We start from the raw sequence: 12,832 nt of genomic DNA on the forward strand, positions 1-12,832 counted from the left end.
ACTTCCGGATGGCTTAGAGGAAATTCTGGTCCACCATCCGGCGTCTCAGGAGGGGGAAGCAGTGCACCATTAACACTGTTTACAGTGGAGATGGGTCTCTGCTGACCTCAACTTGGGACATTGTGAACCGCTGGGTAGAATACTTCGAAGACCTCCTCAATCAAGTGTAGCCCTAAGTCACCGAAGGCTCAAAGGGCTTCACAGATGAAAAGAGGTCATGTTGAAACTTCTTTCAAAAAAAGAAGTCATACAGACAAACCTCAATTCCAACGACACGTCTTACTCTGAGGAAGCGGAGTCTTGTCTCTCTGAGGTGGGCTCTCCCATCTCTGGGGCTGAAGTCACCAAGGTGGTCAAAAAACTCCTTGGTGGCAAGGCCCCAGGGGTGGATGAGATCCGCCTGGAGTTTCTAAAGGCTCTGGATGTTGTAGGGCTGTCCTGGCTGAGACGCCTCTGCAACATCGCATGGACATCGAGGACAGCACCTCTGGATTGGCAGAATGGGGTGGTGGTCCCCCTCTTTAAGAAGGGGGATCTGAGGGTGTGTTCCAACTACAGAGGGATCACACTCCTCAGCCTCCCCGGCAAGGTCTATTCAGGAGTGCTGGTGAGGAGGGTCCGTTAGGAAGTCGAATCTCAGATTCAGGAAGAACAGTGTGATTTTGTTCCAGCTATGGAACAGTGGACCAGTTCGTCCACCCAGTCTACATGTGTTTTGTGGACTTGGAGAATTCATACTTTCAATTGATAATCCTTTTCAATGATGCATCCTCTAAATGTTTTCATAGCAAAAGGCAAATTAAAAGGGTGAGCTAAAAATATCACATTTGTTTGTAACCTTTTGCCATATGCTTTTTCTAATCAGATTTGTCGCATTAACATAACCATTTTATGACATTTTCATTGTTTTGTTTTCCTGAAATTTTGGGCGCATTTTGTATCCTTGCGGGTTTAACTGGGTAGCTTCATTGGGTAGTTCTATTTTGATACATGAAATGATTGTGTCATTGATTTTTGCACTTGTTTGCCTTCTCAGCATCGCCATCAATGCGAGGAGCTACCCCTCTTGATGTGGCTGCTGCATCAGTTATGAATAACAATGAGTTGGCACTTGCTTTGAGAGAGCCGGATCTGGAGAAGGTGAAGTTCATTACATGTATCACTTGGAATGTATGTATGTTTACACGTGTAGATTTTCCAAAGAAATGTAGACCTCACTTAGGTACTGCACATATAGTATGTGTATGTTGCGGTTTTAAAACTCTTTGCATACTATGTTTCACATACTTAAGGGTCCCATGCCACAAATATTTTACTTAAATGTTTTTTTCTAGCTTTGATATCGTTTTATTGGGCTTTACAAGATAAATTGGTTTTGAAGTGCCCAGGGGTTATACTAAATGTGTAAATAAGCTTTGATCTGACTGGATCCCTCCTGACCTGCTCAATAAATGGAAAACATTTTTTTCTTCTTGGTAGTTACTACCCTTGGTAGCCTTTACCATCAGGTTTGCCTGGAGCCCACGTAATCAAGAGCCAATTGTGATTTCAAGAAAAAAAAAAAAATCCAAATTTGTTTATTTGTCTGTCAGTCTGCAGGCAAATCTATACAATACCATGGCCATAAATGTATGCCTATGGGGAGGAAGTCTTAATAGTTTTAAACTTTTCTGCCACTTGTTGAACTTTCTGTCACTTCGCTACTGTACCAGTTCATTAAGCCCACCTAGAGGGCCTATTGACAGCTTTTTAGTTTGGGCAAAGAGAATCATGAATCTAGTGGATTCAGTACTTTCGCTACACTTCTTCCGAAATTCTTCAGATGTTAAAATGTCGGTGCTTAATTTAAATTCCTTTTTAGCGCGTGAAAAAGCACAAATGAAGGAAGATCATATTTTTGTGCAGTCTTGTCAAATCGGCAGTGCGGTTGCATGCAGATCCCCATTTATCTCAGTCAGCTCCACCGCCTGCTCTTTGCCCGATGTTGTCATTGGGAACGTACAGGGTGCAGTGGCAACATTGAAGTGCATGGAGAACTTCCCGTAGATCTCCCGAGCTAGTGGAGCCTCTGGTCTCCCTTCTGTGAGTTTGCCTCTGGCTATCTTGGCCAGTGACTAGTGGTAGAACTGGTGTGGATCCCTGACCCAAAGCCAAACTTGGCTAACAGTGAGCTAACGAGTGTAAATGGAACTAAGAGGGAGTCAAGTCAAATGCTAATCCAGCTAATATTTTGCCTATAGTATACACAGATGCAGTATATTTACAATGAATGGAACATATTATGAACAAAATAGAATAATATATAGTTAAAGAATACATTTATCGGTAATTGAATAGAAAACATAGTTTCACAGTCAAGCAATTTTTGTTATTTTCACTGCGTTGTTTTGTTGTTATTCAGAGTGTCAATAGCTATGTCTCTGAGACTATTTGGCTTCTTTGTGCCCTGTATTGCTGACCAAAATACAACAGTTCGAATGTGTGATGAGCAGATTGCAATGAGTCTCTGACGATCTTCCATGCTCTGCTCAAAAAGTGAGAGTTGGGAATGTCGTCCTGGGCGAGCAAAGGAGCATCGGGTGATTTTCTGGCTGATGTTGATCACCCTCTGCAGCACATTTCTGTTGGCTGCAGTGCATCCTGCATACCACACCATGATGCAATATTCTAGGATGCTGGTGACCTACTAAACCACTCTCGTTTGGAAGGTCACCAGCACCTGCTCCTCAATGTGGATTTTCCTGAGCACTCTTAGGGTTAGGGTTAATAGGTCGTTGCTGCATTTTTTTGTCACCACCACCACTGTGTTGGTGGTCCTGGAGAGTTTTTGTTCTTTTCTTTGTTGGTCTTACTGCTCCATTTTCTTGGGGTTCTCAGAAATAAAGCTCCTGTAATAAAAGTACATAATGTGCAACTACCGGTTAAAAATTGAATTTTTATTAACTTGTAGTAAAATTCTCTCACCTAAAAAAAAAGGGGGTCATGAAATTAAAGAAGAGAGAAAGTTCACATGATTTAACAAATAACTGGTTTGTTCCCCTATTCATTATTTATCCCTATGTCGAGTCCCATCTACACAATGGGCGTTCTGAATGCCGCCCTGAATGCTGGGGCTAAATATGGTTTTGGGATCACATATAGGAACACCTATAGGAAATTGTACTTCATCATAACTAATAGACTAGAAAGATTCAGAAACCAAGGAAAAAGCAGATTGCCACAGTAAGAAGATATGGTTAAAATAAAAAAAACAAGGGATGGTCCCATTCACTTAAATGTACAGTGATCCCTTGTTTTTGATGGTTAATGGGGACCAGAATCCCCCTGCGAAAAGTAAAACCCGCTAAGTAGCGCTTCCACATTTCAAACTTAAAAAAATAAAATAATAATAATAATAAATCATATATATATATATATATATATATATATATATATATATATATATATATATATATATATATATATATATATATATATATATATATATATATATATATATATATATATATATATATGTATGTATATGCCATCACTTCCCTAGATTTCTTTTATAATAAAATGGTATTTCAAGTGTAAACTATCATGTTTGATCATGTACAGATCTGACTTCAATTCAACGTCCAGGCCGCTGCTAGTATGACCGCAGCTGTGCGAGACTTCAAAGGAAAGGGGGAACTGTTCACTTACTGTACAGTGTATGAGGTTTAATCTTTTAAAACTTGTAAATATGTGTACTGCAGTAGTTCCACATCTGAAGAAGCCCCATGGTAAGTGCATTTATAGTTACCTCGCCTATCTGGCATGCAAGAAACAGTCACAGCACGTCACCGCAATACAGTATAACTTTTTTTTGCCCTAAAAAATCTGCGAAACTGCTTTGTGTTTTATGTTATTTCAGCTGTTGTAATAAGTGGCAGAAAGTGTATGTAGATATAAATGTCAAAAGTGAGCCATGGCTTTAAGAAATTAGCTGCCCAAATAAATGAATAGTTGTCCTATCACGTACTTTAGCTATATGAGCTTTTGGATGGATGTTGGTGGCACGGGACCTTTAAATCTTTAGGGTTACATTTTTGTTTGTGTTTTTGTTGAACAGTTTAAATACAATTGATATTTATTCCTCAGGTGGTTCTGTATCTGGCTGGCTGTGGCCTGCAGAGCTGCATGATGCTGGTGTGTAAAGGATATCCTGACATTGGCTGGAACCCTGTAGAAGGAGAACGTTACCTTGACTTTTTGCGTTTTGCAGTTTTTTGCAATGGTATACGTTTAAGCATTGAATACTTATGCAACATTCTCTCTTCTCTAGCTATGTAATCTATCAAGTGTTGCTTTGTCAAAGCAGTGCTTGACATTGAGCTTGAGTGTTTCTCTTCTGTGATAGGTGAAAGTGTGGAAGAGAATGCTAATGTTGTGGTAAGGCTTCTTATCCGTCGACCAGAATGTTTGGGACCAGCACTTCGCGGAGAAGGCGGTGATGGGTTGTTGGCTGCAATGAAAGAAGCAATTAAACTTTCCCATGATCCCTTAAGAGATGGTCCATCCTCTGCATCAGAAAGCAACAACATTCTGTAAGAGTGGAAAACACAATGCACATATACAATTTCTATTGCATTTACTATATTCTGAGAATTTTGCTTGGTAGTTGGCAGTCTTTATACAAAAAGCTGGACTTTGCTAGAATTGAGTTATGAATGAATTGCTTCTGAAAAATATTAATAATAATATTAATAATAATAATCCTCATAGATTTTTACTATACATACTATTTTTACTATCTTCTATTTTTGTATGTCAAGTTTAGGTGTGCATCCACTAATAGTCTGTCACTGAAAAAAAATACAAACAAATAAAGAATACGTTCAAACATAATATTTGTGTGTGCATGTGCATGTGTGTTTGTGTGTGTGTGTCTGTATTTGTCTTTCTATACATTTATAGTAATGATGGGCTACAGGAAGAGGATGATACTGTTCACTTGGGAAATGCTATCATGACCTTCTATGCAGCTCTCATTGACTTGTTGGGACGTTGTGGTCCAGAGATGCATGTGAGTCTTACTAAAATGGGTTTGCACAAACAAGTCACAAACAAATGCATAGGCACTCACAGAGATATAATAACTGTAATTCCTTTGCATCAGTTGATACATGCTGGTAAAGGTGAAGCAATTCGCATAAGAGCCATTCTAAGGTCTCTCGTTCCCATTGAAGACCTTGTGGGTGTCATCTGCATTCCATTCTCTATGCCATGTCTGGGAAAAGGTAAGTATGCTTACTGTATCAATAGTATTAGTATCATCTCTTGGATAAGAGTGAAAATTGGACAAACATATTACCGATATATTGTCATATCTAGATGGGGTGGTGTTGGAGCCAGACATGTCAGCTGGCTTCTGTCCAGATCATAAAGCAGCCATGGTGCTTTTTTTGGACCGGGTCTACGGTGTACAGGACCAGAATTTCTTCCTTCATCTCCTAGAAGTTGGCTTCCTACCAGACCTCAGAGTTGCAGCTTCATTGGACACTGTAAGTATGGGTTGTTTTGCATGCAGATATTCATTTGTTCTGTGATGGCTTCAGTATAGTGACTTTTTTTCCAGATTTAGATTCCAGTTTCTTCAGTAAATTATATAATTCATGCCAAGCAAAAAAAAAAAAAAAAAAAAAGACTACAGAAATGTGGAACCTTAACTTTCAGATGGGTCTAAATCCAAAACCATTAGCAGAAGGCAAGGAAAGAAATGCCAGAAAACAATACATTCTGAACTACTTGCCAGAAAACAGTATTAAGTAAATGGCAGAAAACTTGATACAGCTTCAAGTTTCAAACCACTTGCTGGTCCATGGGCTGGAGGAGGGGGTGGTGTTCGGTGAAAGGTAGAGAATCTTGATGAATGAAAATTCTTCAAGGATATCATCCTTGAGACCAGAAGGCATTTTCCAGCACAAGGAGACATCTTAGAGTGAAACTCTTCACAAGCAGATAATGTTTCTTCACAGCCGATCCAAAACACAGGTTGACCCACTCTTAGAAAAACAGCCTTGTTATCCAAACATTCATGAAGGTACACACCCAAAATGTAGGGAGGCAGACAGGTTAGGTCTGCTCAAAAATAATTATTTAAGATAAAGATGACCAGGAAAAGTAGAGGTTGAAACAAGAACAACAAGGGACTGATGGTGACAGCAGCAACAACAATGTCAACATAATCAAAAATGACCCGACAAGAACTGAAAGTAAACAGGAAGCTACATACACTCAGAACTGATGCTACAACAAGGAACACCAGGGCAATACACAATTGGAGCGGGAACCTGATTGACAAAGCAGGTTAACAAGAGCAGGACACAATTACACTAACAAGACACTGATAAAAGGGAAACAGAAACTAACATGAACAAAACCCAAACAACCTAGAACTTGAAGAGATTAATCAAAACCCAATAAAAGCCCAGAGCAGACAAGAACAGTAAACCACAACACCAACACCATCCCGTGTTAAGATTCCGCACACCGTGAAGCTAAATGACTACCATAAGGGCAGGAAATACCAACAAGAGAGTGGGATGACAGAAATGGCTGTACAGTTGGCGTACAGCAAACGTTTCAATTTTCTTACCTGAGTTTCTTTTTTTTTCGTAGTCGGGAGGTGGGAATGAGGCCCAATCAAACAGCAGTCAAGGGGGGCAACCTGAGGGCGTCCTGCGCTCAGGGACTCCAGACGGTCTTGTGACCCAGATGCCGCAAGGCTGATGGGAGATGGGGGGCAGTCACATTTGCAGTAGGCTCAGAAAAACATGCATTTTTGTTTTGAAAATAACATATTCAATGCCTTAATGATGCTCTACTTCAAATAGCCAATATCAGGTTCTCCCCAAATCTGTTCCTCAAGAGCCCCAACCCAGCCTGTTTTGGATGTAATCCTCCTCTACTACCGATTTAAATGATCTAATCTGCTCTATGAGCTAATGAGCTAATCATTTGAATCAGGTGTGTTGAAGGAAATTAACATAAACAATTGGGTGAATGTGCTTACAGGTAGGCATCCATGTCTCAACAGTGATATCATGTCAGCAAGGTAGTGATGAAGTATTTCAGGCTTGTTTGTGGTTAGCCTTTTTGGCGCTTATTGTTTTTTAAAGGGGACACACACATTATTCACAGTAAATTGCACTATTTTGGAAAATGAACAAAAACAGAAAACACTTAATATGAATCACAGTCTATTTTACATTTTACTTCATTTATCTATTTGTTTAGTAAACTATAATTGGATGTAATTTTCAGTTGTTTCTTCTCATTTATATGCCTCTATTGTGTTAATACATTCTCCCCCTTTTCTTTGGTGGTTTTCTTTGTATTAGGCAGCCCTGAGTGCCACAGATATGGCCCTTGCCCTCAACAGATATCTTTGCGCAGCAGTACTACCACTACTGACCAAATGTGCACCACTATTTGCTGGAACTGAGTCATTTGCGTCTTTGATTGATTCCTTCCTTCACACGGTTTACCGTTTGTCGAAAGGCTACTGCCTGACCAAAGCCCAGCGGGAGTCCATTGAAGACTGTCTTCTAGCAGTATGTGGGTAAGAATACATTTTTCAGTACTAAAATGATATTTAAAACTAACAGTTTTGCAACACTTTTTTTAAATGTTGTAATATTAACCTGCAACAAGCTCTTTTCACACATCAGCTGCAGATATTACAGTTTACCCTCTTTCGCTAAGACAGTCATTGACAGGACCTATATGCTTGTAATTGAATGAGAACGGTTGTACAACCTACGTATGCACTGGGCTGCGCCGTCGCACCGCATTCTGCCAACTTTACACAAGACTTGAAAGATCCGCTGTGCCGCCATATGTCCTCATCAATTCCACAGTTCAGAAAGCACCAAACATGTAAAACAATGCCATCTACATCTGGGTTTAAAAAAAACAAAAAAAAAAGGCACTTCTCACAGACAATGGCGTCTTCTCCTTTTCTGATTGATTGAATGAACCCAAAAGTGACTGGTTCCACTTCTACGTGTGCTATTGCCATCAAGACAGCAAGATGTCTTGATGCCTTTCCTCCTTTTGATGGGCACGTTACGTGTACAAATATATATTACTGTTTAAGTCACAATTTTATTGAATCACTTAAAAGTTAAACACTGTATGGACTCACCCATTGTAAATGAAGCATGCACAGTGGGAGGAAGCCGGAGTGCCCGGAGAGAACCCATACGGGCTTGGGGAGACCATCCAAACTCCATACAAGGAGGCCGGCATGAGGTGGATTTGTTTGAACTCACATCCCTGAACTGTGAGGCGGACGTGCTAACCACTGCTCCACTGATCCACCCCAAATAGAATATCCCAATTTAAATGGTAACACATCCAATTTAAATGGTAACACACAGGCAATGTGAAAAAGAGAAGTGAATCTTCTTCTTACCAACCACCATCAATAAAACATTAAATTCAAGCTACTCACCGCACTATTAATGCAGAAATCGAAATATTTCCAGTGTTCATGTTTTGAAACGGTTATGTAAAAGTCTGAAACAGTGTTCAATCTATCCATCACACTTTCTCATTTTTTTCTCTGCAGTAAACTGAGGCCTTCAATGATGCAGCATCTGTTGGGCACGCTCGTGTTTGATATTCCCTTGCTTAATGAACACACCAAGATGCCTTTAAAGGTGCGTAACACAGCAACTGACATTTTTGCATGCGTTGAAGCTACTCAAAAAATATAATTTTTAAATGTACACAAACTTACATTTTTTTTTTCTCTTTTACATCTGAAGTTCAAGTTTAGAAATCTCAGACATGCATACATTCAACAACAAGATACAATACATAGTAAAAACTTCATTTGTTAACAGTACATATCAAACTTAAACAGCGCAAAAGCATTAAAGCATTAACATACTCTTTAATGTTGATCACCCATTTTAGCCTCCAAATCTGTGGGGTGCTTTGTTGGTGTTCATCATACTAAAAGTCTGTTCACATACATATGAAGAAGCAAACATCATCAGCATCCTCTGTGCCATCCTCTGGATGTTTGGAAATTTGGCTGCTCTTAATGAAGCATAAAACTCATCCAGTTGCAGGAAGTTGATTGTGTCCTTTAACTAATGTCACATTGGAGATCAATCAGTTCAAACTGCAACTCCATACCAGCTGAAATGCCCTTTCCATTTTTCCAAAATTACCAAACCGACCAGAATTCCTCATGCAGGTCATCCAGTGATTTCTTAGGTTTTTCACATGTTGTGAGGTCTCTTTTAACATAGCCATTGGGGGGAAGTGAGCAAATGATTTGTCTTTGCTTCAAAAATCAAACAAGCTCAGTTTAGAAGGCTGTTTTTCCCCTTGTAGCTTCACATTCAGATCGTTCATGTGTGTCAGTATGTCCACAGTAAACGCTGAATCACAAAGCCAACCTATTTCATTCAGCTCTGGAAAATTCAGTCAGTATTTTGGAGGAGCTCCAAAAATGACAAAATCTCCTGTTTGAGCTCCCAGACATGTGAACATATTTTTCTTAAATGTAACCAGTGGACTTTAGAATGCTACACTAACTGTGTGATCAGCGTGATTTTCTTCAAGAAAATAATTAAACTGGTGATCGTGAAATCCCCTTGTTCGAATAAAATTAATACGTTTTGTAGTCAAGCTGTAACACAGTTTTACACAGTGCTTCCGGGTGAATTATGCTGTGGTGGAACACAATTCCTCCATCATCATACCCCTGTTGGAGCTTTTTGGACTGCTGAGCAGCTGCCACTGGCTCCGCCCAAGACTAGGTTAAAGACCGAGCTTTTGCAGGAGCCGCTCCAAGGCTCTGGAATAGTCTGCTGCTGTCTATTAGATCCGTCCAGACCCTTGTTGATTTTAATCCCCTCTTGAAAACTTATTTCTTCTCATATGCTTCTAATACGCCTTGATAGCTGATGTCTCTGCAGTGCTATCTGTCTGATCATTATACGGCACTTTGGTTGGTTTATCCTTTTTAAACGTACTTTATAAACAAAATTTGAATCGACTTGATTCTAAAGACAGCGACATCCCAGTGGTCATCCTAGACGGTGGAGCATATTTGTGCTACTACATTATTTCAGTCGTTTATTCATTCACTACACATAGAGACCCGATGTTACCACCTGCGGATGATTGTGCAGGGTGGCCTATACATGACAAAAATACATTTTCTCATCATAGTTTCATCATTACGGTGTCAGTGCATGCACTCGTATGCATGCACACATGCATATTAAGCTACTTGGAACAAATATTGATTTCATTATGCAGTGGTTCTATCATCAGTTTATGACAGTTTGGTTTTCCTTCATCTCACTTTAAATTGTTGCTTTATGCTCAATTGTGTTTTTTGCCTGATCTGGAGGTCCTCTTGACAAACTGAGAAGGTCATTAAGTCACAATGTTTGTTCTTGGGCAAGCAGCACACCATCCTGACTGGAATAGGTTTGTTCTCACAGAAATGATCGACAGCGATACATTTTGTTGGGTCATCAACTGAAGATAAAAAAATATATATTATACTTGACCTAAACTTTGTATTTGCAATAGTTTAAGGTGCCCTCTGTGTCTGAAAAAGTTGCACTATGAAGGATGAATACTGTTTTTTACTTTTCCTGCAGCTTTTGACCAATCACTTTGAGCGTTGTTGGAAGTACTACTGCCTGCCTGGAGGATGGGGCTGTTTTGGTTCCTCGTCTGATGAAGAACTTCACCTTTCCAGTAAATTATTTTGGGGAATATTTGATGCTCTCTCTCAAAAGGTAAAAATAAATGTAGGCTCATGTACTCACGGCAGTGCTCAATTCCTAATGCATGCCAAATTAAGCTGTTTTTTAGCCCTGTGGAATTGTTGTGGACAAGGTTGTGCTGTTTGCTTTGAGTCGCAACTCGTAACTCTCCATCAGCAACAGAATGTGCAGTAAAAACTCAGGCATTGTCTCGACATCCTCTCCGGGAACAACTTTAAAATAAAAGCCTTCCTGTCAAATTACAATTGTTTGTATCCATACATTATTCAGTATGGTCTTGTTTATTTGGAAGGCTCAATCATAATGTTTTACTATTAGAGTAAAAAGCAATGCATTCTCCTGTGAAATCCATTGGCCTCCATGTGAAATAGTTGTATCTTAATTTGTCACGCACAATCTTGTCCCATCTCTAATTACTTTATCCTAAGTTTGATCAGTTTACTGAAAGATTTTTTTGAAGAGTGTCCACTTTGAACTACAGTGGACCCCCGGGTTGTGGCGTCCCAGGCTAACGTTTTTTTCTCATTATGAAGTGGAATACTACGTTTTTCGTCCCCTCTTTACGGCATTTTTTCTGTTTTACGGCATAGACAACAATGATAAAATTCAAACTTGGCGGTCAGTATGTGTGCGTATTACTGCGAGTCACACCACGCTCATGCGTCAATACATGTGTCACTGTATACATCACTCAAATGCTGGTCTGCTATTGGTCGGCGTCACGACGTCCCTAAGAGGCTGGTCTGCTATTGGTCGGCATCACGGTGTCACTAAGATGCCGAGATTCTAAAGACTTGATCTCGTGTGAGTGATTACAATATTATACTCATTGTGCATTATAGTGCTTAAATCAGTCTTTAATTGGTTCGCCATGGGTCCCAAGATTGCTAGGGATGTTAAAGGGAGAAGTCAGAAGATGATTATGATGATTATGGAAACGAAGCTGGAGATAATCAAGAAATCCAAAAAAGGCTAGGGTAGGCTACCCTCACGAGGGAATATGGCTGACTACAGTAGCTGAAGTCATCTTATTTAATTATATACATGTATATTATATATAAGTAGCACTTACTATTTCGTTGATAGTTTTTAATATGTATATAAAATGATAATGTTTTTACCTGGGGTTTTGCACACATTCGCTAATTACCATAGGTTTCAATTGCCCGCCATACGACGATTTCGCCTTACGATCCCAACTCCGGAACAGATTAATTTCGTATGGTGGGGGTCCACTGTATCACACTTTATCAAAAGGATGTTAATGAAAAAAATTGCACTAAGATCATTTAAAATGAAATATGTGTGTCTTTATTTGCTAGCCGTATGACCAGGAGCTGTTTAAGCTTGCAGTGTCATGCCTTAGTGCAGTCGGGGGAGCTCTTCCTCCAGATTACATGGAATTGAATTACATGGCCATGATGGACAAACGATCATCCATGGACTCTGAAGGAAACTTCACTCCACAGCCTGCAGACACATCCAAGTATACATTTTGTATTTTTCATAGTTTCCAAGGACTGTCAGATGTGGCATTCACTGTCAAATGTTTTGAAAGTGAGATACACAATGTTTCTAACACTACGGAGCTTTCTCCATCTAAAAAAAAATAAATGTAGAATTTTCACTATGCAGTTTAAAACAAACAAACAAAAAAACTTTTTGGGTATTTATGCACCATTTTTAATACTAAACCAGATTCTAGTTATGTATCAGCTCTGGCAGTGAGCAGCAATGCTGTCCTTCAGTGAACACCTTACTTTCACAACATCGAGTGAGAAATGAACCCACTTTGTGTGTACTCATCAGGTGACAGTACAACTACATAAACAGTGAGTCCATTACAATGATTAACTTCAGTTTTCTCTACAACACTATAACAGTTTTTCTACTGTTAAATCCAATATCATGTTATTACAATATAAAACTCACTCACCAAAGATACATATAAATTTATAGACAAGCTCCATCATTCATATTGCAGTAACGCATTTGTACAAGTGACATAAAAATCCTTTACTCTGAAAACAAGCAGGCAGTCAGCT

The 12,832-nt window shown here is 39.4% G+C and overlaps 1 protein-coding gene across 1 annotated transcript in view; it reads left to right on the forward strand.

The window, feature by feature from the left end:
• Positions 1–12,832, forward strand: part of ryr2a (ryanodine receptor 2a (cardiac)) — a 158,803-nt gene that overhangs the window by 75,254 nt on the left and 70,717 nt on the right. The window contains exons 47-56 of the mRNA XM_088438734.1: positions 1,037–1,140; positions 4,126–4,261; positions 4,385–4,571; positions 4,942–5,050; positions 5,144–5,264; positions 5,359–5,528; positions 7,368–7,588; positions 8,600–8,690; positions 10,659–10,799; positions 12,110–12,273. Coding sequence (XP_088294860.1) covers positions 1,037–1,140; positions 4,126–4,261; positions 4,385–4,571; positions 4,942–5,050; positions 5,144–5,264; positions 5,359–5,528; positions 7,368–7,588; positions 8,600–8,690; positions 10,659–10,799; positions 12,110–12,273 — 1,444 coding nt within the window. The remainder of the gene's footprint in view (positions 1–1,036; positions 1,141–4,125; positions 4,262–4,384; positions 4,572–4,941; positions 5,051–5,143; positions 5,265–5,358; positions 5,529–7,367; positions 7,589–8,599; positions 8,691–10,658; positions 10,800–12,109; positions 12,274–12,832) is intronic.

This window comes from Hippichthys cyanospilos, chromosome 17 (assembly GCF_059441005.1).
Source record: "Hippichthys cyanospilos isolate Australia breed blue-spotted pipefish chromosome 17, RoL_Hcya_1.0, whole genome shotgun sequence".
Taxonomy (NCBI): Eukaryota; Metazoa; Chordata; class Actinopteri; order Syngnathiformes; family Syngnathidae; genus Hippichthys; species Hippichthys cyanospilos.